This window comes from Eucyclogobius newberryi, unplaced genomic scaffold (assembly GCF_026437365.1).
Source record: "Eucyclogobius newberryi isolate DKJ021-1_F unplaced genomic scaffold, fEucNew1.0.hap1 SCAF_8, whole genome shotgun sequence".
Classification (NCBI taxonomy): Eukaryota; Metazoa; Chordata; class Actinopteri; order Gobiiformes; family Gobiidae; genus Eucyclogobius; species Eucyclogobius newberryi.
Window position 1 is genome coordinate 22,513,962 of NW_027316500.1, and position 27,427 is coordinate 22,541,388.

Here is a 27,427-nt window from a genome sequence, read left to right on the forward strand (position 1 = left end):
TTATTTTAACTTTTTATTTTACTCAGTTTTTATTCCGCGTTACAATGTTTATCCTTTTTTATGGTTTATTTACTGTGTTGACAAGTTGGTTTTATTTCACTGTGTGCCACTCTTTGGAAACAGCTTTTTTTTGACTGGATAGATCATTGCAACCTCTGCTATTCGATTCAACTCATGATGCGATTTCTATTCGATTGCAATATTTTGATCCCTCTGTTATTTGAAGTACTTTTGTAGTAGTATCATAAAAACACATACTAATCTATGCATCCTGTTTGTTTTCCTCTGCTTTCCAACCAGGTTTCCACGACACTACACTTTGATCCGCCGCTCCAGAAGCCCTCGCCCGTAGAAAGGATGTGTTACCGCGGCTAAAGTCCCCCCCCCCCCCGTGCGTCCCGCCCCCTTGACAGCCGCTAGGATTACCCGGCTGGCTGCTATGGACTGACGGGTCAAACGATACCACAGCGCACCCGCCCTGCTTGGAAGTGTAAGTTGCAGTATTAATCTCTCCCACCACGCTCCCGGCTCAATAGTGTTCCCAATCGATGCGCCCAAATCAATTGAAATTTCATCCATTAATGGTCGGTAATTTAATATTTGCAGAGTATTTTCCTCCTAATTGGATTTACAAGCGTTTCACTACACGGAGGCGTTTGACCTTAACCGTGCATAATACCAGATAATGCTGTACTTTAATCTACAGGTTCGATGTGTAATGCAGGGAAGCTTAATCCTACTTTCTCTCTATCTGTGCACAACCATAGATATTATACGACTTTAAATCAGGCTATTTTAAGTTTATTGTTTTCTGTTTCAAGGCATTTTCAAACCGTTTTGTTTTTTCCTATTTTGAGCAGCAAGAAAATTGCTTCTGTAGATGAAAATAATTGTCTGGAGAAGAAGAAATGTATTAAAACGAAGCCGGTAAGAATAAATATAAAGTACAAGTTATACATCTACAACTGTATTTACTATTTAAAACTACTTAACACTACTTTGAATTGAAATAGTTTACAGTCAATTATGTAGATATAGCTTTTGTGCAGTTTGAAAAAATATCTTTTTGCGTACTTAAATTGAAAATTGTATAGTCCAAATCATGGAACTTGGTAAGAATATTGCGAAAAAATATCTAAACTTTAATTGTCGCTATCACATTTGTTTCCAGGTTGCCAGTTATAGTCTCTGGCTCGTCTCGATGCCATGTCCGACTGTTGCTCTCACCGGATCACATTTTGCACGTCCAGTCTTAATTTATAGCGGTGATTTATAAAACAGGGACACTTAATCCTGTTAGCGGCTCTGTGTTAGCAGTATGTCATCTGTTATGGCTCTCTAACTCAATCGCGTTCATCTTCTGCAGTGCCACTCTTTCTTCCACTCCTTGTCTCTCTCTCTCTCTCTCTCTCTCTTAACTGACATGTTCTGGTGGCGCTTCCGTTCCATCTTTCGCTTTGACTCTCGGCAACAAAAGCGCTGTGTCTTTCTGCCATTCTGTTTCTGCTCTGTGCTTTGTTCTCTGTCTTCTCAGAAACCAGAAAGAGATCTTTTATCTTTTAGGCGAACAACACGTGTCGTCTGCTGAGCGCCAGAATGGAACTGTTAAGAACTCTTTTTTTAAACTAGAATTATTTAGAGGAAATGTAGAACCTAAAACATTGGAACGATCTCATATTGAATTACACATTTTAGGATCTGATAGTGGAGTTAAGCTAAGGCAACTGTATAAGATAAGATAAGATAATCCTTTATTGTCCCACATGGGGAAATTTCATTGGTGCAACGCAGGTAGATACAGAGGTAGATACAGAAGAACAGATCACTTATAGGAAGTCTGAAGAACACTTTCAGTAGAAGATCTCCTATAAATAAATAAAAACTCCCATAGACAAATAAATACATAAATACCATTGCGTGTAACATCTGTATGTATAAATGTATGTGTATATGTATGTATGTGTATTTGTATGTTGTATGTTTGTGTGTTTGGATGGATGAATGTATGTGTATTTGTATGTATGTATGTGTATTTTTATGTATGTATGTATGCATGTGTGTGCATCTGTATGTTGTATGTATGTATGTATGTATATGTATGTTGTATGTATGGATGAATGTATGTGTATTTGTATGTATGTGTGTGTATTTGTATGTGGTATGTATTTATGTATGTGTATATGTATGTATGGATGAATGTATGTGTATTTGTATGTATGTATGTATGTATGTATGTATGTGCATTTGTATGTATGTATATGTATACGTATATGTATGTTGAATGTATGGATGAATGTATGTGTATTTGTATGTATGTGTGTGCATTTGTATGTTGTATGTATGTATATGTGTATGTATGTTGTATGTATGGCTGAATGTATGTGTATTTGTATGTATGTATGTATGTGTGTGCATTTGTATGTTGTATGTATGTATGTATGTATGTATATGTATATGTATATGTATGTTGTATGTATGGATGAACGTATGTGTATTTGTATGTATGTGTGTGTATTTGTATGTGGTATATATGTATGTGTATATGTATGTTATATGTATGTATGCTGTCAATAAGTCAATAAAAACATTGGAACTAAATTAAAATAATGAAAATAAGTTTCAATTTAGAACCATTTTAAACAAATCATTTCAGACTATAATGTACTGTATGTTGCTGTCATCATATGTGTAACTGTACAGTAGGAATGTGGGATATATATATATATATATATATATATATATATTTGTTACCATTATTTACAGTAAAACACAGATTTTCAGGTTGCAAACAGACACATTTTATGGTAAATTGTGAATAAGATGTTCTTAAATAATGTTATAACCTCAATGCAGGCTTGACTATGTAAAAGAAACTCTGATCTTAATTCTTGCAGAAACATTACATCAGCAAACGGGTCATTATTGCCCTCTGCACAATGTCACTGACGCCCCCTGCTGAATTATTTATGAGTGGTACATTTTTCATCAAGCCTTATCACTGTTACAGTCAACTGCTGCTCACTAATGCTTTCATTTCATAATATCTACAGTAAAATCTACTCCTAATTACCTACACGAAGAGATGATTCATTATACATTATGATTTTCTCTTACACCAGCAGATAATAATGTAGGCTACACGTAGAAAGGACCTCATTCATTAAAAGTATGTTGCATTTTGAATAACAACAGCAAATATTGACATAACGTAATATGTCTCTTATACTAATTTTAATAATTTAAGTCAATATTTATTCAGGCTTTGCTCTGACAACAGTAGTCTGTATATGGAGCTAAAGCACATGTGATAGTCTTATTACGTGATTGGTCATTTTGATTTTGACAATAGTAAATTTAACTAGAAAATTAGACATAATAATATAGATTTTTAAAAAATAAAATAACAATAATATTTGTGTTTTTTCGTATTCATCAAATCTCAAAAACAAATAAACTGACTAACGGCCTAATATTTAATTTACTGACTTTTAACACAACAAATAGTCAAATGTATTCCTCCAACCGTGTTCCAACATGCGTTTAATGACCTCTAGATTGAAAAACCCAAGCATGTAATTGACATTTTGAAATGACTGGATCTCATTTTGATAAAATTTCAATTCGATTCCGTCTAATTTGCACAAGACTGGTGTCCCGCTAAACTCTCTAAATTCATGGAAGTCAAATGATTAGCGTTATTAGTGTTTTCGTGATGGAAGGAAGGTGGAAAAAGTTCGACACACAATTTCAATACCACAATGATGATAAAAAACACTCTTTTTACACAGTGCATTTGACCACAATGTCATTGCCAAACTATTCACAAAAAGCCCAAGTTTGGCCTGTTTTTTAGGTTACAAATGAGTCAATGAAGTATATCTACCTGTCTAGTTTTGATACTAGTTTCCACATCAATAATTATCTAAGATGCTAAGATGTACTGTGCAGTTGAAGTTGCACCCCACAGAGCTACACTGTGTACACTTTGTACTATTGCGTGGAGATTTCAGGTAGTTACACCATTTGAGTTGGCGGAGATGTCTTTTATCCCAATGAAGTCAAAACGTTTCACTGTACAAAGTCAGCAGACGTGCAGAAAGTGGCATCTGTCTGTGCTTTGCGTTTTGGATGAGCGGAGTGTGTTGTTGCGACACTGGGAGCGCTGTAACCTTTATGATATAATGAATGCAGTTCTCCCAGTATACATAACCATCTGCCGCTCACGCCGGGGTTAGGCGTGGATTTATGCTCGGATGTTTACCGCGACCTTTGCATCCTGGAAATGTCAACATAGATCAACCATTAGAGGTGTAATGTCTTTTTTATTGTTAAAACAAAAACGTAACGACAATGCGCATTCATCAGCGGTAATGAAGATATATTCAGCTTTTTCGATACGGCTAATAGTACACATTCATCACTGACCTATTGCGTTTGGTACATAAGGGCGGCGGCGGAGTCAATATGTTACATGACACTTATAATTTCATCATTTCGAACCACAAACGCTAGTGTCGCTTTAATAGTTGTCACTCCTCAACTTAAATCCTAATTAATTTTGAAAAATGGGCACATTAGTGTACATAACATTACCATGAGCAGAAGGTGGGAGCTTTCTGGTTGCCATACAACGGGATCATGCCTGAGAGGAGTAATGTGCCTCTGATCTCCCAACTCTAGTGGAGCAGCATAATTGAATTCACTAAGCGCCTTTCTGTCAGGCAGGTGCAGGATGGAGAAGTAATGACCAGGTTGTTATTTAATGGTTGGAGTTATTAGGATGACAGACATGGGACGGTGCAGCGGGAGGTGTCAGGGACAGCAGTGTCGTCCTCACGTCACTGATGTTTGATGTGTAATTGTACCGTGTACTCACACATACAGGGAATTACAAGATTTTTTCTATCCCATTTCCTGCCTCCGCTTTTACTATTAATGATATTCTTGTGGGAGTAAGTTACTTTTGTAGAGACTAACAGACTCCAGGCCACACATCTGTGAACATCATTCACACAGGAAAGGTGAGGTCAAGGTCAAGGTAAAGGACACATATTATCAACTAGTGTTTCTAATTGTTAACAGTCATCCATGCATTCTGAAGTTTCTCAGTTTCTATTACTGACCCCTAGTGGCTATACTTAAAATGTCATCTCTTCTATCAACTATATAATAATTATTTTACTTTTACTTTAGGTTTGCAACTAACAATTATTTTACCATTCCATTCTGTTGATTAATTAAGTCACAATTTAAAAAAATAAAAACAAATTGACCCAGATGATATATTGACCCGGATTATATTGCAGATTTTAAGTAACTGCTCTCAATACTACCCATTAGTACTCGGTTCTTTATTATATTTTAACTTTTTGGATACTATAGTGTAAGTGTTCCTCATCCCACTGTTTCTTATACCTTACCTTCAGATATGAATTTGATGCCAATTCTTTGAAAAAACAACAGAATCAGTGCATTATTTAAGGTTTTATTAGTCCGATTACATTAACTCATAAATCAGAAATCACATTTTAAATGCATTTTACGTTAGTAGTACTTTCTCCAATTATTTTCTTAATTATTTGGACTACTACTTTGAACTTTGGCTTGAGTAATAATATTTTAAAGTACATATTTTGTCTACTCTTCCACCTCAGCTCTGTGTCGGGCCTGACATCGTACCTTCTGCAGTTCAGACCACTCCACCACCAGCCGTCACCTCTTACACGTTACTTTTAAGCCATTACCATCTTCCTCGATCCAAAAACAGAGTGTATTTCTCCATCTTCTAACTCCATCTCCACTTGCCTCATGCATCTTCCTCCCTCCTCTGTGCGGCTCGATGTTGACAGATCCGCGTGGCCTGCTCGATGACCCACACCGGCAGTATGTCTCTCAGAGTGGAGCCGTGTCAGTGAACGCCACACGCCCGCAGTGGGAAAGTGTGTGTGTGTGTGTGTGTGTGTGAGGACAGGTGCTGACTGTCATCTTGTTAACATTGGGGAAGCTTTTTTTTTTCCTCTTTTGGCTCCTCCAGCACACGGCACTGCGACGGCACATATGCGGCGCGCAGCCTCTGGCACACAGAACGCTGGCATAGATACATGTGACGAGTGGGAGAGCCCTGTGTATTAGTGTGAGTGATGCGGTAGCTTTAAATGATGCATGGGCCTCTTTTTGTACAACATCTGTGGAGGTAAACATACAACGAGCAGGGAGTTGAAGACGCCATATATCATTTCAAGTGGATGGGCCGTACAGTGTAAAAATGCTCCGCTTTTATTACATCTGGAGAGTGCGTCCATATGTGGGTCCATTAAACTCCAGATTTTCTCCACTAATTGATAATCACTTTTGACATAAATGTAATTTTAAGTAGGTTGTGGTGGCTTTATTGCTGTATTTATCTATCTGCTGCTCTTGGCTTGTTTTTATTATCAGTAGTCTCAAATAGGGCTGCATGCTACATGATGAACTGTAAAAGAAATGTTAGCAAGTCCTGTGTCGATTAAAAATAATATTATAACCAAAGAAAGACACTGAATACATACTTCACTTGTAAGTTTAGATTTAGGTCGGACTGAGAAAAATAAAAGTAGTTGCATTAGTATTATTAAATGTGCACTAACATTACTAGTGAAGGGGGAGCTAAACCTGTTTGTCTCCATGGTGATGTTATGTTGCAGTATATGACATTAAACATATACATCTTGCACAGAAATATCATTATTATACGATTAAGCGATAACTGTGACTTATACAGGTATTAATATATCATAAAAAGAAGAAATGGTAACAACAATAATCATGAGAATCATAGGCAGCAACAATGAATATTTTGTGTTAAATGTATACTCAAAATACAAGTACTTTTATCATTACTCTTTTGTTCTGAATGTTTGTAATCCATTAGATGAAAGCAAAATTAACACCCAAGTGTTTTAATTGCTCTAAAATGTGTCTGTATGGTGTGTGGTTTTCACATCTTTGGTCCTTTTCTATGTTTATATTGACTAAAATAAGAAAATCTCATTCACACCCCTGTAAAACATGAGATGACCCTTTAATTTACGATATAATGCATAGCTAATTTGACTACCTCCTCAATATGAAACAAAAATAGAATAAAGAAATACAAAAAACTCAGCCACAACCCTAATTTACCATCACATTATAACTTCTGACACCAATGCATTTTATAGCTCATTGTTAAAGCTTTAATGCGTGTCCGCTCCGACATAGGGGAATGTATTCATTGCGGGCCCCCCAGGGTTATAGGCAGAGATTTTTCCACAAACATCACAAATTAGGCCCCTAGATGACCCATTTCCGCACAAAATAAATTGACACCATGAATTATCTCGTCTAATCTCACGGCCCTCATAACGAGAACGAGACGGAGAGGAAAGGATAAATTAGGACGCTGTGATCGGGCGCGTCTCATTTGTGCCATCAAAGTCATTTAAGCACATTTGCTCTGTTTGCCCAATCTATTCTGTGATTTCTTACCCTCTTACGCGCACAAAAGGAAGAGGAATAAAGAGATCGAGTTGTGCGAGAAGGAATTGACTGCAGTGTTATGTTTTGTTTTGGTTTTCAGGAGATGGTATCATGTAAGGATAATGTGTCCGTGTCAATGTAGGTCTGCTTTAGTGGTGAGGATGGATTCTTTTCAGAGTCCTTTATGAATAACGTATAACTTCCATCTGTAATGAGGAGACGTCGAGGATGAGTAAGGAAGGCCGTACTCGAGTTTAACGACCGCTGCTTTAAAATGAGAAGTTTGTATTCACTATGGCAAATTAGCATCTACAATCACAGCACAGAAGGAAACTGATGGTTGGAAGATGCATAATTAAACGCCAAAAGTAAATGACAAGTAAAAATGGTCAGTTTCGTAGTAGCCAAGTGAGCTACAAGGTCAAAATACAGTAAATTATTGACAATATCATACAAAATACAACTAGAAATGCTTAAAAGTAGTTGATAAATTGTGTTTTTTCATTCAGTCTCTCTGGTTTTGTAAAAAAATATTATATATATATATATATATATAGTTGTTAAAGTAAAGATTAGTTCTGTAAAATATGATTGAGGATGAGAGAGAAGGACATGCAGCAAAATGTTGGATTCAAACTTGTTAATAAATATTCATTGTTGCAGCTATTAATTAGTGAACGATAAGTCATTATTTTAACAGGCTTAGCTAACAACAAGCAGGTGACAAACCCCTCACCGGAAAAAGTTACATATTTCACCTTTAAATAGTCAAAAAGTACATTTTTCTAATGTGACTTTCATTCAAAAAAAACATATTCGACCTATAAGATATTCTACAAAAACATACAGTATCTCCCTTCCTTATCGCTCTTTCCTTGACAACATTACTGTACTTTGAATAAAAAACCAAAAAAACAGGTCAGTAAGTTCGACTGTCTAACCGTGCTCTTCTGTAGCGTTCCAAATCAAAGACAATAGGGCAAAGACGAGACGACTAAACCCAGATTCAAACCTGGAATCCGCGGGGGATCTGGTTACTGTCACCGCTGGGAGACCGCGCACTCTGTACAGTTTTGATCCAGTTTACATTCTGTGGTGCTTTCAAGTGCCTCTGACAGTACACGACGACGGGCACATTTCCCACAAGGAGGTTGAATGTAGCGGTGAGACACAAAGCAGTGCTCTCAAGCCTCTTCAAAGCCCCACACTCCACTGCAGACTGCCTCACAGGGAAGGCAGGGGCAGGGTTTTGTGTGGTTTGGCGCCGTCTTGTGGTCAATTTGAGGTAAGGCAACAAAATAAAAAAAAACATACTGTAAACCACGATATACTAATGTTTTTCTTGAAGATGAAGGAGGGTCGTGGTTTTATTCAAATAGATGTTTTGGTGTCATTTATGTCGTGGAATGTGGAATTTTATTATTAATATGTATTTATTTTCTAAACTATCCATCCCTATACCACACGGATCTATGGATAAAACCAGAACAGATCAACATTTAAATTATGTATGCAATATATTAATTCACTTGCATTTATATTAATTCTAACCATATTCTATTTTATATTTGATTGTTTTCAATATTTATCTTTGTTGGAAAGTAATTGGAAGCAAAAATGATGCAACAGAATGTGATTTCAATGGAGGAATTTTGATGAATCTCAGATTATTACAAAATATGAAAAATCGAATTGGTTTTGGCAACAAAAACAACAACACTCCGGTAGATAATTTAGTTTATTATTGATTTGTCAGGGAACATGTACACACACATTATCATAATCTTAAACAAAAGCTCATCAAGAATTCTTATTATTCTTCTTTTAAATTCTGAGCGTATCTGCAGATCTGTTGACAGAACACAGTGTGCAAAGGCAGAGCATCTTTTGGGGATTGTTAAGTGATATCTGAGCCTCGTTTGAAGACATTTACTGTTGTATTTTACACAAATTATTATTATTTTAAATTATATTACAATAGATACATCGCATTTTGATGAAAGCAACATTCCATTTCTTAGGTTTTACTTGACAAATACAGAAATGATGAAGGCACAATAGTTTTTTCATTTTATCTAACTGATAGTTCTACCTCAGGAATTCTAAATGGTTGCTTATATTTTGTTACAAAGACTGTATGTTTTCACAATCACGCAACAATCTATTTTATATTCCAGATAAAAACATTGTGTAATTATATCTACAAAAGTAGTACATTGTTTTTGTGTATTTTATGTCAATAATAATGCTGTAGTAATGGCTTTTTAATTGTCTAAAATCACAGAATGCCTTGGATTTTTGTCTTTGTGAAACGGCTTTCTTTAACCTTCCTGCTCTTTCCCCCAAATAAACAGAGCTTGTGGATGTTCAGCCTCCAACTTCACTTCAACCACAGCAGCAAGATATCTGTATTTGATTTTCACGATCAAATAAAACAAGACTGATTTGGACTTATTCTATGTTGTGTTGTTTTTCCGCAGTGACCATGGTGTTGTTTCTGGTTGCAGTCTCTACAGCCTTAAATCATTCAACTCATGAGAATCAGACGAGTGGTGAGTGCCGCTATTGTTTTTTTTTTTTTCAAATCGTCTTATATTTCATTTCCCAAGTGCTGCTCAGAGTGTTGGGCCCCGTGGCTCAGTCTGAGGTCATGTGTTAAACAGTCAAACGATCCCATGCTTTCATTCACTCGGAGAAACACACGGCTAAACTCTTTAATATGAGGATTTTTTTCACGCTGCAGTGTTGGCACTGGACTTTGAGTTTGTCTTTAGTCTGATCTTTGATTGAAAAGTAATAAACTACTGTAATTATAGGCTGTTTTATTAAGAGCTTGGATCCTCTCTCTACTTGGCCTCATTTTTATTAAGTTTTTATTACATTATCGACATATCCAGACATTAAGTCATACAATTAAATGTTTTGGTCAGTTCATCAAGATTTTTTTTTATTATGTTAAAACACAAAATTATGACTACCTTAATGCTATATAATGCACATTACACATACTGTACATAAGACATAGTTTGTCTGAATCCCTTATTTTTTTGATTACAATAGAATCAGAGACATTTTAGACTCTCTCTTCTCAGAAAACCCCACTCACCAAGGCGCTCATGTGCTGCCGTCCACTCTGATTATCTCCCTGCTCCTCATCATCGTCGTCCTGCTGACCATCTACTGCCTAAGGTAACGCTTTAATTAACCTCTGAACGTACAAACTACTGTGTCCTTCACTAAGAGCTTTAGATTCACTTTTATTTAGTCCTGGTTTAGTCCCAGTTTTGATGTGAGGAATGTGCAGAGTTGGAATGAGATAGATGCACGTTCAGATAGATCGAAAACACAGAAATCTCCTTTGCAGGTTTTTAAGTTGATCAGCCATGACCGGAATCGTTCTGAACATTTCTGCATTCAAATTGTGTTCATTACAAACCTTGGATATGTTGCTGAATAAGTTTTATAAATGTTTTCATAGTCCATGCCTAGTGTTGTAAGCAGAGGGAGCGCTAAAAAGCTCTAATTACTTAAAATTGGCATTATTTTAAGTTCTAAAACATAAGATGCAAATTCCAAGGAGACAAAAAAAGCCAAAAATATTGCAAGAAGAATATGTAAAAATATAAAAGCCCTAATCCACATATTTATGCATATTCATCCTATTTATTGACCAAATACATTTTTTAACAAAGATAATTATTTTTTTTTGTTTCTATTTCGACAATGGTGGCAGTATTAGTGAGAGTCTGTATGTGTGTCATGTACTGTGTGGTTATAGGTCAGTGCACAGAGGAGTGGGGGGGGGGGAACAGGCGGTCTGCAGTGGTTTATGGGTAAACAGCTGCACCTCAAGCAAGACTGCAAACAAACAATGCGAGGTCAGGCCGGGTCGTGGACACTCATATGGAGCGTGAACGCGGCGTAAACCTAAGACAACATGAAGAAGAGCCGCTCTGCCTCTATCCCATGGTCCATATTGGTTTTAGAGATTTGTCGGCTCAAGATATTTACCCTTTAATCACTTTCTTGTCCTCTGCAGGTTCAAAAACCACAGGAAGGCTCTGGTTACCTCCGTGGATAAAAAGCTCCCCAATGGCTTTCTGGAGGAACAAGGTACTATTGTGCATTTGCCTTAAAACGTAATGCCTGCGTTTAATTTTTATCCCCGCTTTATTTGAATTTGGACATTCTTTATGGCGTTGGAAAGTTGTGAATGTTATGAAGTTCAGCTGGAACGCGTTTGCCTGTGGACCCTTCACTTTCCCAGCACACGGGGACCCATATAAAGTTTCATTTAACAAAAAAATAAATAAGTGGAATTCTGAAAGGTGAGACAGTTTGGTGGAGCTATGTGCGCCATGTTTACGACTGCAGAAATCATTCCTGTCAGGGAGATCTTAATGGATCCTGTATGTTTTTGCAGGTGCAACCGGAGGGCTCTGTAATGCTCTCTTAAGGGAGACGTTAGCATTGTGACGGCTGTATTTTTTTTTTTTTTTTTGGTGTTTTTACAGGAGAGCAGACAGTGGTCCTCCTCCCCAGATCGCCCTCGCCTTCCAAGAGGTACTTCCCCATCCCCCTGGACGCGCTGGAGGACGAGTACCGGATACGCTCGGCTGATGACGGCAAGCTCTTTAGAGAAGAGTTCAATGTGGGTTTTTCTTCATTCCTTTGTCCGTGCCAGTGGGTTTGAAACTTTATACAGTACAAGAAGAACTAGTAGGAATATGTGGTTCTGTAAGTGTGGTCTAAATGTTAAAATTCACACCAAACCAGAAATACATTTTTTTTTGATTGTTTAGATGACTTTTAACTAGCTCAAAAACTCTGTAACTGTTCTACGGGCGATATAGAGCATATATTTTATTTAAGAGGAGTAGAGAACTATGTTTGTGTAGAGTTTCATTCACTATACGGCTAAAAATAACAACATATACATACATTCAGAAGTATATACAATCAGTTACAAAACAGTACTATAACATGTATCGAAATACTCATTTGAGCAAGTATTGATACTAAAAAAAAAGCACATAAACAAGACCAAAACATAAACCTAAAGCCTGTTTCTTTGTATCAAAATACAAATCTGTAAAGAGCTTGTAATTCTTATCAGTTCTACTTGTGTGGTGCTTTCAGATGCTACAATATCTAATTCAAAGAAATAAACAAACAAAAAATGAAATAAACAATTTTTGTTTGTATTGACCTTTATTTAACCAAAATAGTCCCACTTAGTTTAAAAACCTCTTCTCCGTAAACATCTGGAGACACTACACTTTTAAGGTTTAGGATCACTTTTGACTTTTCTGTTGATGAAATGCAGAACAAACATTTAATTTGAGTGAAGTAGAGATCTACATTTCTGTTTTTTATGCTCTTGTTGCAAGATAAATTCCTTCAGGGACAAATCAGGCATAAATTCCAATGTTTAAGACTACAAATAAACAAAAGCATATGTAAAAACAATGAAATCCATATCATAAAAAATGTGGTGCTACAGAAATGCTGATATCAAATTAAACATAAAATAATTCAATATATACTGTATTTTTATTTATTCATTGACTTTATTTAACCAGGACAGATCCGCTGAGATTAAAACACTTTTTCATAATAAAGTGACTGCACCAGAACTACTCAACTCCAAACAAAGTAACTATCTTATAAAAGCACAAACACTAAGTACCTGAGTAGCATCTAGAGTACGTGCCCCACATGTTGAGAAGCGCTGGTGCACACCGCCGCGGCAGCACAGGTCCACCAGAACCTTTGTAACAAGTACAGAGAGAAGTCGTAAAAATGTTATGTCAGTGGGCTGCCAGATATGAAAGTGTAAATCTCCTGAGATCTTCTGTCTTTTTTATAGTCGCTGCCGTGTTACTACCACCATGGGTCCTTTGAGGAGGCCAGCCGGGAGCACAACCGAGAGAAAAACAGATATCCAAACATTTTACCATGTGAGTGATTATCCCAGTTCTCCGCCATGTGATATTATTGTAACCTTTAAAGCCACGAGTTTTATTGATCACTAAGTTTAAGGGCAGCGGATGAGGGGGAGAAATCAAAGTGTTATTTACTGGTCTTTTCTTGGCTGGTGTTGTTTGCAGATGACCATTCCAGAGTGGTGCTGAGCCATTTGGACGGGCACCCATGTTCGGACTACGTCAACGCGTCGTACATAGATGTGAGTGTGGAAGGGTTTGAGGGTTACTTGAGTCGAGAGGAGATTCATTTATGAATTCTCAACAACAACAAAAAAGACGAAAGAAAGCTTTTTCAATGCATTTACCCCCTAGTTCAGGGGTAAATGCTCTAGTTCAGGGGTAAATGAGCCATCACCCTATATATTCATCACTTTATATGTTATTTTTTTTAACTAATTATGTGATTTATTTTCTTAATTATGTGTGGCTAAATTTAATGATTTAATTAATAAAATGTGTTTTATAATGATAATAATAATTCACTCCTCAATCTACAATAAATAACAAACTAATTAAAACATGAACTTGAAATTAATACGTGGACTCAAAAAATATGATTTATATTTAAGAGTGCTATAGAAAAGAAAGCTAAAAACTTTTACATTATTTACAATTTACATTTGCAAACATGCACATTATAAGAAAGATTAAAAAAGCAATATTCAAAAATGAAATGTTACTATAAATCAATGTATTGTATTATGTTTATGTCAATTAAATGTTCACATGATGTAAGAAAATTGCTTTGGATCAACATATTGGGAAAACTGGATTTTTAAATTAACTTTTTTTACATACCGGTATACTACTGTGCATGCATACAAATTATAATATTGCAAAAAATAAAACCCAAACACAAGCAGAAAAGCATTTATTAAATATTAAAACTGACATTATAATCTTATCAAAAAAGAGACTTGGCATAATTTGACCAAGTGTTATGTTTTTCTTTTTATCTCAGGGTTTCAAAGAGAAGAACAAATTCATCGCGGCTCAAGGTAACCACAGCTTGAACTATTTTTGTGTCTTGTTTTGTTTTATGCAAATGAATATGCAATTTTAATATTCACATCTGCTTCTTAGGCCCAAAGCTAGAGACTCTGGCTGACTTTTGGCGAATGATCTGGGAACTGAAAACCGCCACTATCGTCATGCTCACCAATCTGAAAGAAAGGAAAGAGGTTTGTCTGTAAATTAATGCCTTTTACAGCAATTTTACAGCACTAATAAGCAGAACTAGGAAACGAATTAACCTCGATCCGTAGGGCTTGCATACACAATTACGAAAAAGTCCTTTTGTGATCTCATGACCCAAAGTCAAGTGTATAATTTATTTGACCCTTTCCCATCTGAGGATCTATGCAAAGTGTCACCGGGCAGATTACTTAGCATCACATTAAATTTAGCCTCAAAGGAATGATCAATTGTGGGCTTAGCAGCAGGTTTGATATGGAAGAATAGAGGCAAAGGGGATCAATGCGGGAATAATTGTTGATGGATCCGCAGAGGGCACATGATAATTAGTCTGAGAATCTACTTAATGAGTTGAAACGTCACCAGCGTGATGTTATTGACTGACAGGGGAACACAAAGTCGCTTTGATTGCCTCGGAATTAGATGCTGAAATATTCACATGGCAGATACAGATGAGCGTGGACTTTGAATGCAAACTCAGCGCCTCTGTTTAGTGCCAAGTTAGCGCATCCTTCTCGCTCAGACAAACAAACTTAATGTCCTTTGTTTTGTTTTTTTACTAAAGCGCCTCTTTGGGCCGCCTAACTTTATCTCACAGTGACATAGGTTAGTACTCCGATTTTACCGCAGCGAGGTCCACAGTTTGACTTTCAGATCGAGTAGTAAAATATGTAGTAATGTGGAATTTGCATGTTCTCCCTGAGTTAACCGTTGACAGATTTTGATAAGCGTGATTGTTTTCTGGACTGTACAGACACTAAAACTAAAACTAAAAACACATACGAAAATGCCTTTTTTAACTAAGACAGCGAAATTGTTTATTCTTCAAAAAAGAATAAACAATTTCAGATTTTTATCAATAATACACCTAATTTGAAAATATTCTCTATCTAGAAGACGTCAGTCACCGTATTTCAACCTTTATTTGGTTGATATTGTATTTAAAACGTCTCGATGCACATTAGAAATAATAGCTGACAAGTCGTCTATTAAAATAATTACTAGTTAATAGTTACTGTCCCCTAGAGTTAAAACATGTAAAACATGTGCAGAATCCTCCGTTTTGAGGTCTAAACACACAGAGAGTCTGAACGTGAGTGGGACATGGGTGAACAAAGGTTAAACAATAATCATCTTCAAAACATCTCTCAGCAATTACTGCCTAAATTGAAAGTGCTATTTTTTATTGGCATAATAAGTTTACATTTTAAAACTAAAAACGTAGATGCAAGTTTTCCATGATATTTCTACTATTATCAGAGCTGTCATTCTTATAATGTGTGTCATGCAGTTCAACCATTTGAAAAAGTGATATAAAAAGTTTATTTTTCTCTTCAGGAAAAGTGTTACCAGTACTGGCCAGACAAAGGCTGCTGGATGTACGGGAACATCCGCGTTGCCATGGACGACGTGACCGTACTGGTGGACTACACCATTAGAAAATTCTGTGTTCAATATGTAAGTAAAGTCATCTGATTTACTTTGTACTCCTCAAAACACATTTTATTATTAAACACATTTTAATTTGCGCAGTAAAAATGATCGCAAATAAAGCACTTAAATTAGCTTACAGATATTTGCGCGGTAAATATAATACAATTATTTTCTAAATGCTGTAATAAGCGGATAGTTGTATTTCTCTATAGTTTTAATTGTTGTAAATATCCATTCGCATAATAGCTGTTTTGTAATTAAAAATGTAACACAAAGCGGGTGTGGAAAAGTAATGTCTCCCGTGGGAACTTTCTGGAACATTCTGCTGAACTCTAATAGGATGGGAAAAGTCATAAATAAATGAAAAGCAGTATGGAACCACATTAAAAGGCGGTATATAGTGCGCAGTGTGAAAATTATCAATAGGCAGCATATTTATTATTCACAGTTTGCAAATGTGCACTGAATCTAGGAGAATTGCCCTATCCATTTTTCACGTCTTGGAGAAACATCTCGCAGTCGACGGCTCACAGTGAAATTCACTTTGTCTCCACTGTGTTTGAAGATTCTGTCTGACTTGGAGGAAAGTTTTGGTGTAAGAGTGGCCGCTTTTCCGTGCAGTCTTATATTAAATAGAACAAAGGCAAATGATAGCGTAGAAGAGATGCAAATACCACACAGGACATTTACTGTGGAAACAATTTAGGTTTTTAATATAGCGGTATATATATTTTTTTACAATGGCTGGTGGATTGAGAGCCATAAGTAGGTTTTAGGTGATGATATACAATAATTAAAGGGGACATGTTATCTGAAATCAACTTGAATGAGCTTTTAACCAGAGTTTTCTCATTAGTGTACTGAAAGTTTGATTCATCCATTCATGTTTGAGTAATATTGTATTGTCCTGCCACGTTCAGAAAATGTATGTTTTCACCTACCCCCTATCTCTGGCCACATCCTGTAATTAGTTGCGATTGTTTGAAAAATTCTGAATCAGAGCAGTACAGGTTGGGTTCAAAAATGAAAACATTTCAATTACAATCCGCTGCTTGTTACAATGAAATGTCACAAAGAAGAGGCGGGACTTATCAGTTCTGCAGTTTTAAACAGGAAATCAATGGACCTGTTTCTATTACTAAGCTGTTTTAGATGTTGTAGTGTAATACTAAGTATGTGAAAAAAGTCTAATGTGTCTCCTTTAATGTTTATATATTTTTACTATATTTTGTAATATATGTGGAAAAACCAAGAAATAAGATCAACAGTAAAATCAAAGTCAACACGGCTAAATAAGGAATTAATACTCACAATAAAAAGCTAAATTAGAGGTTTAACATAAATGGTAAATGGTTATATTTATATAATACGTTTCTACCTTCATAGCACTCAAAGCACTTTTATTAAAGGAACATTTTACTTATTCATACATAATGCTTACTATGTGAATATATTGTGAAAATAATTTCAGAAAATTGCTATAACTATCATTTTGAGACATTGTGCAGCCGTAGTCCTTTTAACAAATTAGACCATTAAAAACAACATTACTACCAAATGCACTGGTTAAGTCCCCTCCAGCTGCACATATATTTAACTTGATAAAAAGCCACAGCCCTGCACTTATCCGTCACTCTGAACACTCCACCAGCCTGCAGTGTATGACTCTGTGTTATTGCATCACAGCAGGGCAGTGATGGTCTGCGCGCTCCTCGACTGGTCACCCAGCTCCACTTCACCAGCTGGCCAGACTTCGGGGTGCCGTTCACGCCCATCGGCATGTTAAAATTTCTCAAGAAGGTCAAGAGCATCAATCCATCCTACGCTGGGCCCATTGTGGTGCACTGCAGGTATATTATTACAGGGTCTAAGGGTTTTAATTGAGCAGAAAGGGACATTATGTGGTGGAGTTTGGTTACCATCATTTGCAGTATACTGCGTTTAACCATGAAAGCACTGAAGGAAGCCATTTGGTTTGCTTGAATGTGTTTCAACTGTACTCATAAAGACTCATTCAGATTTTTTTTTTTTATACCAACTACTGTAGTGTGTTTCGAGGCATCTGGTTTAAAAATCTGCCAAATGACTATGTGACTTTACAACTTGAAAATGAGAAGTCATACATTTTCATGTAATGAAGTGAAATATATTTTTCACCAGTACAGATATATTGTAACAGTGGGAAAATGAGTCTATTGTGCCCTGTCTGCATCTAATTATGTAACGTTTTATTCTCCGTGAAGCAGGAAGGGCATGCTAGTTGTTGTTAGCTTTACCGCTCTAGCAAGCTGTGAAAAACGCCTATAAACTCATTGTACTTCTGCTAAAGCTTTATTTAAAATGAACTAGTTCTGTTTTTTACATTTTTAAGATGGTAAAAATACAGTTTAGCACCTTTAAGTAGTAGTATTAAGTACTTCTATGCCTCTCTCAGCTGCTTGACTCAACTTTAGAGAAATTACTTTACAAAATTCCTTTTCACAAATAAAACTTAAAAAGTCACATAAAATATCAACTTTGACTTGATTCCATTCATTTACTAGGGCCAGATTTGATGAACTAGCATAATTGGTCAAGTAGGATTTAATTTGATGGAAATAGGTTGCAATGGGAGGAGTTCCAAGGCCCACTTTGCTAATAAAGCGACAAGTTCTTACTGGCCAGGCTACAAAACATGAGGTGTGCGCATGTGAAACTCAATCTGCAATTTCCTCACCAGATTTCACTAAAAAGCCAAACACTTTCACGTCTTGTTTAATATCAAAACGCTGAGTCAATAATGATGGCTTTGTACCACCACTTTTACAACTGAATTAGATCTTGGTGGACAGCCTGTTTTTATTCCACTGGGCTTAACTCGATTTCCATCTGTTCCTCGGTGCACTTAGTATTGTTACTGTAAGGCTGCCTGGTGGTACAGAAAGTGCTGCAACAGGTGCTGAGGGAGAGGGACTGTTGTTCTAGAGGGGCCCGCAGAAAGAGGCTTCAACACCCCGCTGTGGAATCCCCGGCTCTGCCCTCCCAAAGGTGCTGGCCGCTCAAATGACCCCTGTAAATCTATTAGAAGGCTCCGAGGGCAGCAGAGGTGAAGCACTTTTACACATGCTCAGGGCTGTCCACACTGGAAGGTGGAGGGAGGTTGACATCTCTATCTCATAGGGCGAAGTAGATAAAAGTATATTTTCAAACTGTTGTGTGTAATAAAGACATATCTATGTTAGGGAGACTTTGTGAGTTTTCCCTCTAGACTTCTTTTTTTCAGTCAGGGAAGTTTTTTAAATGATGATTTGAAACATGAGTTAGAGAGTTTATGCTTGGTACGTAAAGAAGATTAAATAAAATGAGCCAATTCGGAATGTTCGAAATTCGAACATTATGAAGTTTGTCATATCTTGCTTGATCATTTATGTTACACGTTTGTCTCTTAATTTGGAATGTCGTTACTTAGATTTTATTTAACTTAATCATTCAAAAAGCAAAATAGTTTTCACATTTAATGATTTTGGAGTTCCTTTACAGTGAAGATGATGATCATGGTAGACAAAGTGATTCTGAGAGGGCTGGAAGACAGAAGGAGTGAGAAGTGGAAAAGAGGGAAGGGGTGGGCTGTCGCAAACATTACATTACATTTACTAGATTATTATTTTTTTCAACTCCTGAGAGTAATTTTGAACACTATACTTTTACTCCTACTTGTGTCATATATATTTGTCTGTGTAAAACAGACTCTTCTTCCGCCTGTGACAAGTGACAATAAGTGACAAAAGCTTCATGTTGACAATATTAAAAGATCATTTGTGTCTCTTGCATCGCTCCTTCAGGCATGATGTAGTTTTTCTAATGTTTGTGATCTATCCTTTAAAAATACCAGGCTTTGTCCATTATTTACTGTCCTTCCACTTACATTTACTTCAAATTAAAAATCCAATGTTAGGTGCAGTCGGTTGCTCCCACTGTTACTTACTTGAGTAGTCATTTTCCCCAGTACTTTTTCACTCTTAAACTCTTTCTCTTAGTAAATAGAGTAGTGACAGTTTGAGGCGTGTGCGAGGAATACTACGCTAACTAAACTTCTCTCCTTTTAGAACCCTCTGATGCATCCCAGACCCACTCTTTACAGTCTGATGTCTCTCTTGTATCAGTGATGTACCTGACTCCCCTGTACCCGGTGTGTTTGCTCCACAGTGCCGGCGTGGGGAGGACCGGGACGTTCATCGTCATTGACAGCATGATCGACATGATGCACATGGAACAGAGGCTGGACGTGTTCGGCTTTGTGAGCAAGATTCGGGAGCAGCGCTGTCAGCTCATCCAAACAGATGTAAGTGTTGACCTGCACTGACCCGCTGCACCGCGCTCTGACAGCTCCACTCACTCCTCCACCGTCTGCGTAAACAAACAGCAAAACTCTCCTGGAGATGAGGCTCAAATTGGTTGTTTTCAGATTCTAGAATGTGATGATGTGGCATTATCAGATGGAGGGGAAAAGGAGAGAATTTCAATTGATAATGCTATATTTTTCATATTTATTCAAAAGGAAAACATAAGCATTAATTTTAACAAAAGAATCTGGGGTTCAGCAATATTCTTCCAACCACATCACAGGTTCCATTATCACCATAAGTTGCATTGGATACCATAATATTATAAGGCAATTTTTACTAGAGATGTCAAGAAAGTATAATATATTGAAAGTATATTGTCTATAATTCAAACTATTAACTAGTGTAATCTCCCAAACATCTGATTAAAATATAGTTTCAGCCTTTTTGTGTTTAATTCTATGTTTCTTTCATGTTTTCTGAGATTCTTGAACTTCAACCAAGACAATTACAGGCACGTTATAGTAGATTCCTGATGCATGATAAAAGAAGAACAGGACTAGTCTGTCTGTAAACTCCAAAATCTCATATAATATAACATACTTTTAGTCCTCTACTTCATCTGGTCTGAGCAGCCAAAAATATATATATATATCAATATCTATATAGGCTAATAACCCAGCGTAGAATGATCTACTATACACTCAATAGGTTACTTTATACATAAAACAGTCCACACATTGCAGTATTAAACAATAATCCAGCTCTGATAGTAGACAATGCCCAGAGAAAAAAAAAAATAATCCAAAGAAATTCAGTTGATTAATGAATCCACCTGGAAAATGTTCAAGTTCAGTTCATCAAATTTGATGGTTTTATTTAATTATATTTTCTTTAATTGCTCCCCACTTATTACTACTGCCCCACTTGTGGATTTTCCTATTCAATATAATTTAGACATATCATCATAACAAGAATGCCTCCTCCCCATGATCCTATCGTGGAATCTCAAAACAACCAATAGGATTCCTCGATGTCATGTGACGCCCAGGCTCGCAGACAGTGGGGGCTTTGATAAACTCACTTTGCTCCTTCCTGGCTGTCTCCTCCTCAGATGCAGTACTCCTTCATCTACCAGGCGCTGCTGGAGTACTACCTGTTCGGAGACACGGAGCTGGATGTGTGCTCTCTGGAGGGCCATCTTCACCGGCTTCACAACACCCGAGCTCCACACGACAGGCTGGGCCTAGAGGAGGAGTTCAGGGTACGTGTGTGGTGATAAAAAAAAAACACACGCCAAAAAAAGTCAAATATTTCACTGTAACGAATAGTCCCGCACAAGCCTGCACCCTGCTATGGAATATTTTTCCTGGAATACTTGCTCTGGGTGCTGCTCTCGGCTGTAAATAACTGTTCTTTATATCAGCTGAAACTTTGGGGCGTATCCATCTGTCACATAAAATTTACACGAGCTACTTTATTTTAAGCTGTGTCAGTAGCAGTATAAATAATAAGTACTGCATAAACCTACATTTTATACCATACATCTCAAATTTATTCAGTCTCAACATAGACTTTGTATTTTCATTTTTACAGACTTATTCGGTCCGGGCTGCCACTGTCCCAAAGAGATTTCACAGCATGTTTATTGGAATTTCCAAACTAGGGCTGCAACAAGTTAATCGCAACTAACCGATTGTTTAAATAATTGTCAACTAATTTAATAAACAAATAATTGTTAACGTCTATACATAGGTTTTATGTCTCAAATTGAGTTGTTACTGCATTAAAATGAAGCGGAACATTTTTCAATTTAGTGTATTTGATGTAAAACACTCTTTTGTCCGTAAATGTGCTCCACCTCAAACAGCTTCACTTCAGCTTCATCTGGGTCAAATGTTGTAAAAGTCTTATCATCACATGTGTTCTAAACAACGGATCAATTAATCGAAAGAATAATTGCTAGACTTATAGATGAGTGAAATGTTCGTTAGTTGCAGCCCTATTCTAAACCCAAAATCACAACAAAAAGTCACAATTTTAAGATCTTGGCTTTTCTTTTAGGGGAGGAGCTACAGTAAATCACCTGGTTAATTGAATTGATTTCAGATTAATTTAGCATACCGTGTTGCTTTCTTTGACACAATCTCTCCACATTTATTTAATCTTAGAACCAACAAATGTTTGAATCAAAGGGCCTGTACCTGATTTTTTTTTTTTATTCAATTTTATCAGCTAATTTACTTCATTTATCTCCACCCGTCACATACAATTTACACTATCTATTTTTTGTTTTTCCAAGCAAGGGCAACTTTCTTGACAACATTCCTCCTTGTTCACCAATACAAAGCATTAACTCATTGTCCAACCAGCACCAGCGCATTCCTTGTACAAACTTTGGCTTTCATTTTTTGATCATGTCTGTTGGCTTTCACTCCCCCTCTCTCCCATCTTCTCCTTCTCCACATCTTCTCGCCCCCATTAGAAGCTGACCAATGTCCGCATAATGAAGGAGAACATGAGAACGGGCAACCTTCCTGCCAACATGAAGAAGAACCGCGTGCTTCAGATCATCCCATGTAAGGACGGCTCCACCACTCTCGGCATTTTTATTATACATCACATCCAAGCTACTTCAAACACCCGGCACCGTGTGTGAATTTATTTTTTATCTTTTTTTTTTTTGCCGAACATAGATTTCCTGCTTGTCAATCCATGTCTGTGTGATCAATGATACTTAAACCGAACTTGTATTTCGAAAGTTGAAAGTTGTGAGTTAAATGTGGGGGAAAAAGAACCAAACTTTTTTAGTTTTTTTAAAACTTTATTATACAGTGCACTGGCTTGATATGAGTGCTGGCAAGTTCAAAGCTAATAACTTGGATTTGATTTAACTTCTGGCAAATATTTTTTTTTTTTTGACCCCTGTGTTGTTTTCTTCTCCAGATGATTTTAACCGAGTAATCCTGTCAGTAAAAAGAGGACAAGAGTTCACCGACTACATCAATGCCTCCTTTATTGATGTAAGCTTTCCCTCACGACCTAGCACTATAGATTTCCCATAGAAGTATAAATAAAGCTCATTGTTTCCTTCACAAACAATGCAAAATATGAGGTTTGCTGCTCTCCTGAAGTTGTTGTTTACTGGGTTTGCTCTCCCCTGCAGGGCTACAGGCAGAAGGACTATTTTATCGCGACCCAGGGCCCCCTGTCTCACACGGTGGAGGACTTCTGGAGGATGGTGTGGGAGTGGAGGTGCCATTCAATCGTTATGCTCACCGAACTCAAGGAGCGAGAGCAGGTAAGGCACGCCGCAGCCTTGGAAAGAGAACTTAGGAAAGAAGTGGAAATGTTTTATTGGGTTGATTTTATTGAGGGGAGCTTTGAGGTGCTTGTGGTGCTGTGCCAAAGAAAATTGTGCTTAAATATATTAAATTGTATAGAAAGGGATTAGAATGAGTCAATGGTCTTACCCGAAGCACCTGGAAAATCTCCTAGTTCTGCCGTAATTACTCTTTTTAGTGGAATTAGTAGAATTATGTATCTAAAAAGTGATCAAGGTCTAACACAGAGCAAATTATTTCTTTCTAAATTTGGCTTGCCCCTAAAAAACAAATTGGATTTATTGGCACTTGGATAACAGCCATTTTCACTGTTCATTAAACATTTGGCACATTATTTTGGGGAGGGAACATTTTAAAGGTTGTTAATCAAACCTGATGACTTTTCCATGTGACCTTTGTCAAACCAGGAGAAGTGTTACCAGTACTGGCCATCAGAGGGCAGTATGACATTTGGAGATTACACTGTGGAGCTGACTGCAGACACACTTTGTGACACATTCTCGCTCAAAGACTTGGTGGTCACTTATAAAATGGTACGTATTGCTTTCAGAACATCAAAAAAAAATAAACAAACTAAAATATGTTAAATTCAAAGTTGTTTTTTTTCCTGTTGCCGTCACTTCACGTCAGAAGCGATTAAGCTGTTGACAGTTGACACAAGTATGACAGTGATGTTTAGCTACATGGATTTAACTGTCTGGATTTTCCGTCATGCCAGGAGAAGCAGTCACAACACGTTCGACACTTCCACTTCCACGGATGGCCTGAGATCGGAATACCAGTGGAGGGAAGAGGGATGATTGACATTATTGCTGCTGTGCAGAGGCAGCAGCAGCAGTCTGGAAACCATCCCATAATTGTCCACTGCAGGTGAGGAAGATCATTTTAACAATACGACAGCAGCAAAAATCCCACGCTAAATACGCTGTCTTTCTATTTTTACTTCGATTACTTGATCATTTCACATCATGAACATTATCAGATGGAATTGCAATTTTATCTATCCTTTCCTACGAATGTCTGTAACAATCAAATGTACAGTTTGCCTCGGTAGACCCGGTGTTCTCTGCCTAAACCACTTATGTGATCCCTTATAAAGACTTAGCAGAGAAAGCTTTGATCAGAACCTAGCTTCAGGTGAAGTGATTCTAAAGCAGCATGCTCCGCTGGGATTGATCCAATCCACCGATTCACAGTCAATTAAAACCTCTCAAAGTGAAATCTCCACTGACTCCCACTATGATTAATCTGATAAGATGAGCTAACGACAGGAAATGGTGTCATCACTCTCTTCTATTCCTTCATCACCACTTGTCTAAGAGGGCTTTTTAAAGCTTTTTCTGCTGCCTCTTGGGAATGGGGCTAACCCGCTGCAATCCCAAACGTCTCGCTACGCTCCTCTCCCGAATGCTATACTGAATGCTGCACATCTCTCTCCGCTTCTGCCCGCCATCATTGTAAACATTGACTCAGTCCAACAGCAGCCACCAAACTGATTAGTGTTAGCATTGGATTAGTCTCTTTAAGTGAGGATGATTATTACTGCTATTACACAGAGGTCACCTTTTCTCTGATAAACTTTTCCATTCAGAAGAAACAAATGTGCAAACTAGAGAGAGTGCAATCAAATTTATACTAAATTGACTTCAACTAAACACTGATATAAACCGACAGATAACAATACATTGCTCCTTTTCCCATTATTTAAAGTGATAAGAAGAATGAGACAACATACAAACACTGAAACGTTTGATCATTGCTGTTTGGTTCACTGCAAAGTAATATAGCTGACTAAAATGTAACTTCTCCAGAGACATAGCAGCTGTTCACATACAAATACAGGTGTGATCAGATAATTACTCTTGGGTTCACCCCTCTTGAATAGTTTCCTAAGTCCTCCCGTCTACAAGTATCTATATTGCACCTCAATTGGAATTCTGGTAGAAATCCCAGAGTTTTCCAAGGTCTTCCAGTGGGCATTGTGGGATGTGTTTGTTGACGGATTTGTCCTTGGTGTGTACAGTGCCGGAGCTGGTCGGACGGGAACCTTCATTGCCCTCAGTAACATTCTGGAGAGAGTCAAAGCTGAAGGTCTCCTCGATGTGTTTCAGACCATCAAAAGTTTACGCATGCAAAGGCCACACATGGTTCAGACTGTGGTAGGTGCAACACACAAACACACTCAGAGTCATTCCAGAGGCAGAGGAATAACTGATGTGATGTTGATTGTTCTTGCAGGAGCAGTATGACTTCTGCTACAGGGTGGTGCAGGATTTTGTTGACATTTTCTCAGACTACGCCAATTTCAAGTAATATGTGCTCCCACTGCTCATGGTACCTTTTTTAACTTATGCAATTTTTCTGAATGTTATTTCCTAAAGCAAGCTCTTTTTACACTCATCATTGTCAACATGTGTTGTAATGTACAGTAATCTATTTTAAATGTGCTCCTAGAAATGTAAGTAATACATTGTACTACTGCGAGGGTTTGTTTACTTAATATACTGTATATTTACACAATAGTTTGTGTTGCATAACGGCAGCATTGTAAGGGATTTCCATTAGATGTAATGACCTGATCTATGTATACATTATATTGTATTATGGTATCATTTTATTTAAATGTATATTTATCTGTATTATTTATTTGAACAACCACAATGCCTTGGTCTATGTTACATCTGCCATCATAAACAGGAATAATATGAAACACACTATTCCATTTGACAAACTCCAAATGACCTCACTTCAGTCTGTGAATAACTTAACAGCTGCTGCCTGTTGCAATTTTATTCAACTTCACCAACTTTCCGTTTGCCTTTGGCAATATGACTTACCAGTTTGGTGCCTGATGCTGCAAACTGAAAACAGACAAATGAAACAGGCAACATTAATTATTCTTATATGAAACCGCATCAGACAAACCTAAAAGGTTTCACAGTAACTTTTATACACATTATTTTAGACTCTCCTGTCTGTAAATGCAGTGCCATATTGATTAGAATGACGATTCTAATCATGCAAACTTGTCACCAAGTGACACATTTTACTTGTTTGTTTCAATGTTTAACCTTATATTTATTTAGTGACAATAGAAACAAATAGCTAATGTGCTGTTCAATTACAGTTTTATTTACGCATTGCATCTTTTGCATTATAAAGGAAAAGAGGGTACTACAGTATAAAATACATTTTAGCAATGTTAATGTAAAATTAGTTTATCGGTAAACAGGCTATTAGAAAAATGTAAAGAATAGTAGATATTTAGTGCTATAATATGAGCCATATCTAATTCAATTCTAATAACTTTTGAATATGTAGTCAATGTGGTAGCTTTTCTGCATAATAAATAATCTATTTTTCCAACTGATTTCCCACTTTTAGAGGCCTCAAGCATCTAAAGACAATAGAATGTTCTCCAGAAAAATACACTAGCCTACATGTATGTGGAAACTTGATCTTTTTAATCTTCACTTCTTAAATCTGAAAATAGACTTCTTCTTCTTTTTTTTAAATCAAATGTGAGCCTCGAGCAGATCTAAAGTCGCCCTGTTTGAATTCTACCTGCCCTCTGACTGTGGACTTGAACTGCTGTTTGTTGCTAAAAGCTGACTCCAATAAATTATAAATGGGCAGAAATGCCATATTA

The 27,427-nt window shown here is 37.0% G+C and overlaps 1 protein-coding gene across 2 annotated transcripts; it reads left to right on the plus strand.

The window, feature by feature from the left end:
* The first annotated feature begins 391 nt into the window (after nucleotides 1-391).
* On the plus strand, nucleotides 392-27,427 carry LOC140350942 (receptor-type tyrosine-protein phosphatase epsilon-like). 2 transcript variants are annotated; one of them, XM_072436539.1, is made up of 20 exons: nucleotides 392-490; nucleotides 9,978-10,049; nucleotides 10,590-10,686; nucleotides 11,537-11,610; nucleotides 12,012-12,148; nucleotides 13,367-13,457; nucleotides 13,608-13,684; nucleotides 14,446-14,482; nucleotides 14,568-14,665; nucleotides 16,017-16,136; nucleotides 17,799-17,962; nucleotides 20,298-20,433; nucleotides 21,549-21,698; nucleotides 22,920-23,013; nucleotides 23,381-23,457; nucleotides 23,601-23,735; nucleotides 24,186-24,311; nucleotides 24,497-24,648; nucleotides 25,802-25,937; nucleotides 26,017-27,427. In XM_072436539.1, exons 2-20 carry the CDS (start codon nucleotides 9,983-9,985, stop codon nucleotides 26,089-26,091), a joined length of 2,043 nt encoding a protein of 680 aa, XP_072292640.1. In that variant the 5' UTR covers nucleotides 392-490; nucleotides 9,978-9,982; the 3' UTR covers nucleotides 26,092-27,427. The 2 variants fall into 2 exon arrangements, with proteins under 2 accessions (XP_072292640.1, XP_072292641.1); XM_072436540.1 differs by having other exon boundaries at nucleotides 17,802-17,962.

Bases quoted from the DNA above. Each gene is read 5' to 3' on its own strand.
- LOC140350942 (XM_072436539.1), top strand. From the start codon at position 9,983: ATGGTGTTGTTTCTGGTTGCAGTCTCTACAGCCTTAAATCATTCAACT. The intron at 20,434-21,548 runs GTAAGTGTTGAC...TCTCCTCCTCAG, and splicing joins GTCAGCTCATCCAAACAGAT to ATGCAGTACTCCTTCATCTA. The intron at 23,458-23,600 runs GTAAGCTTTCCC...TCTCCCCTGCAG, and splicing joins TCAATGCCTCCTTTATTGAT to GGCTACAGGCAGAAGGACTA.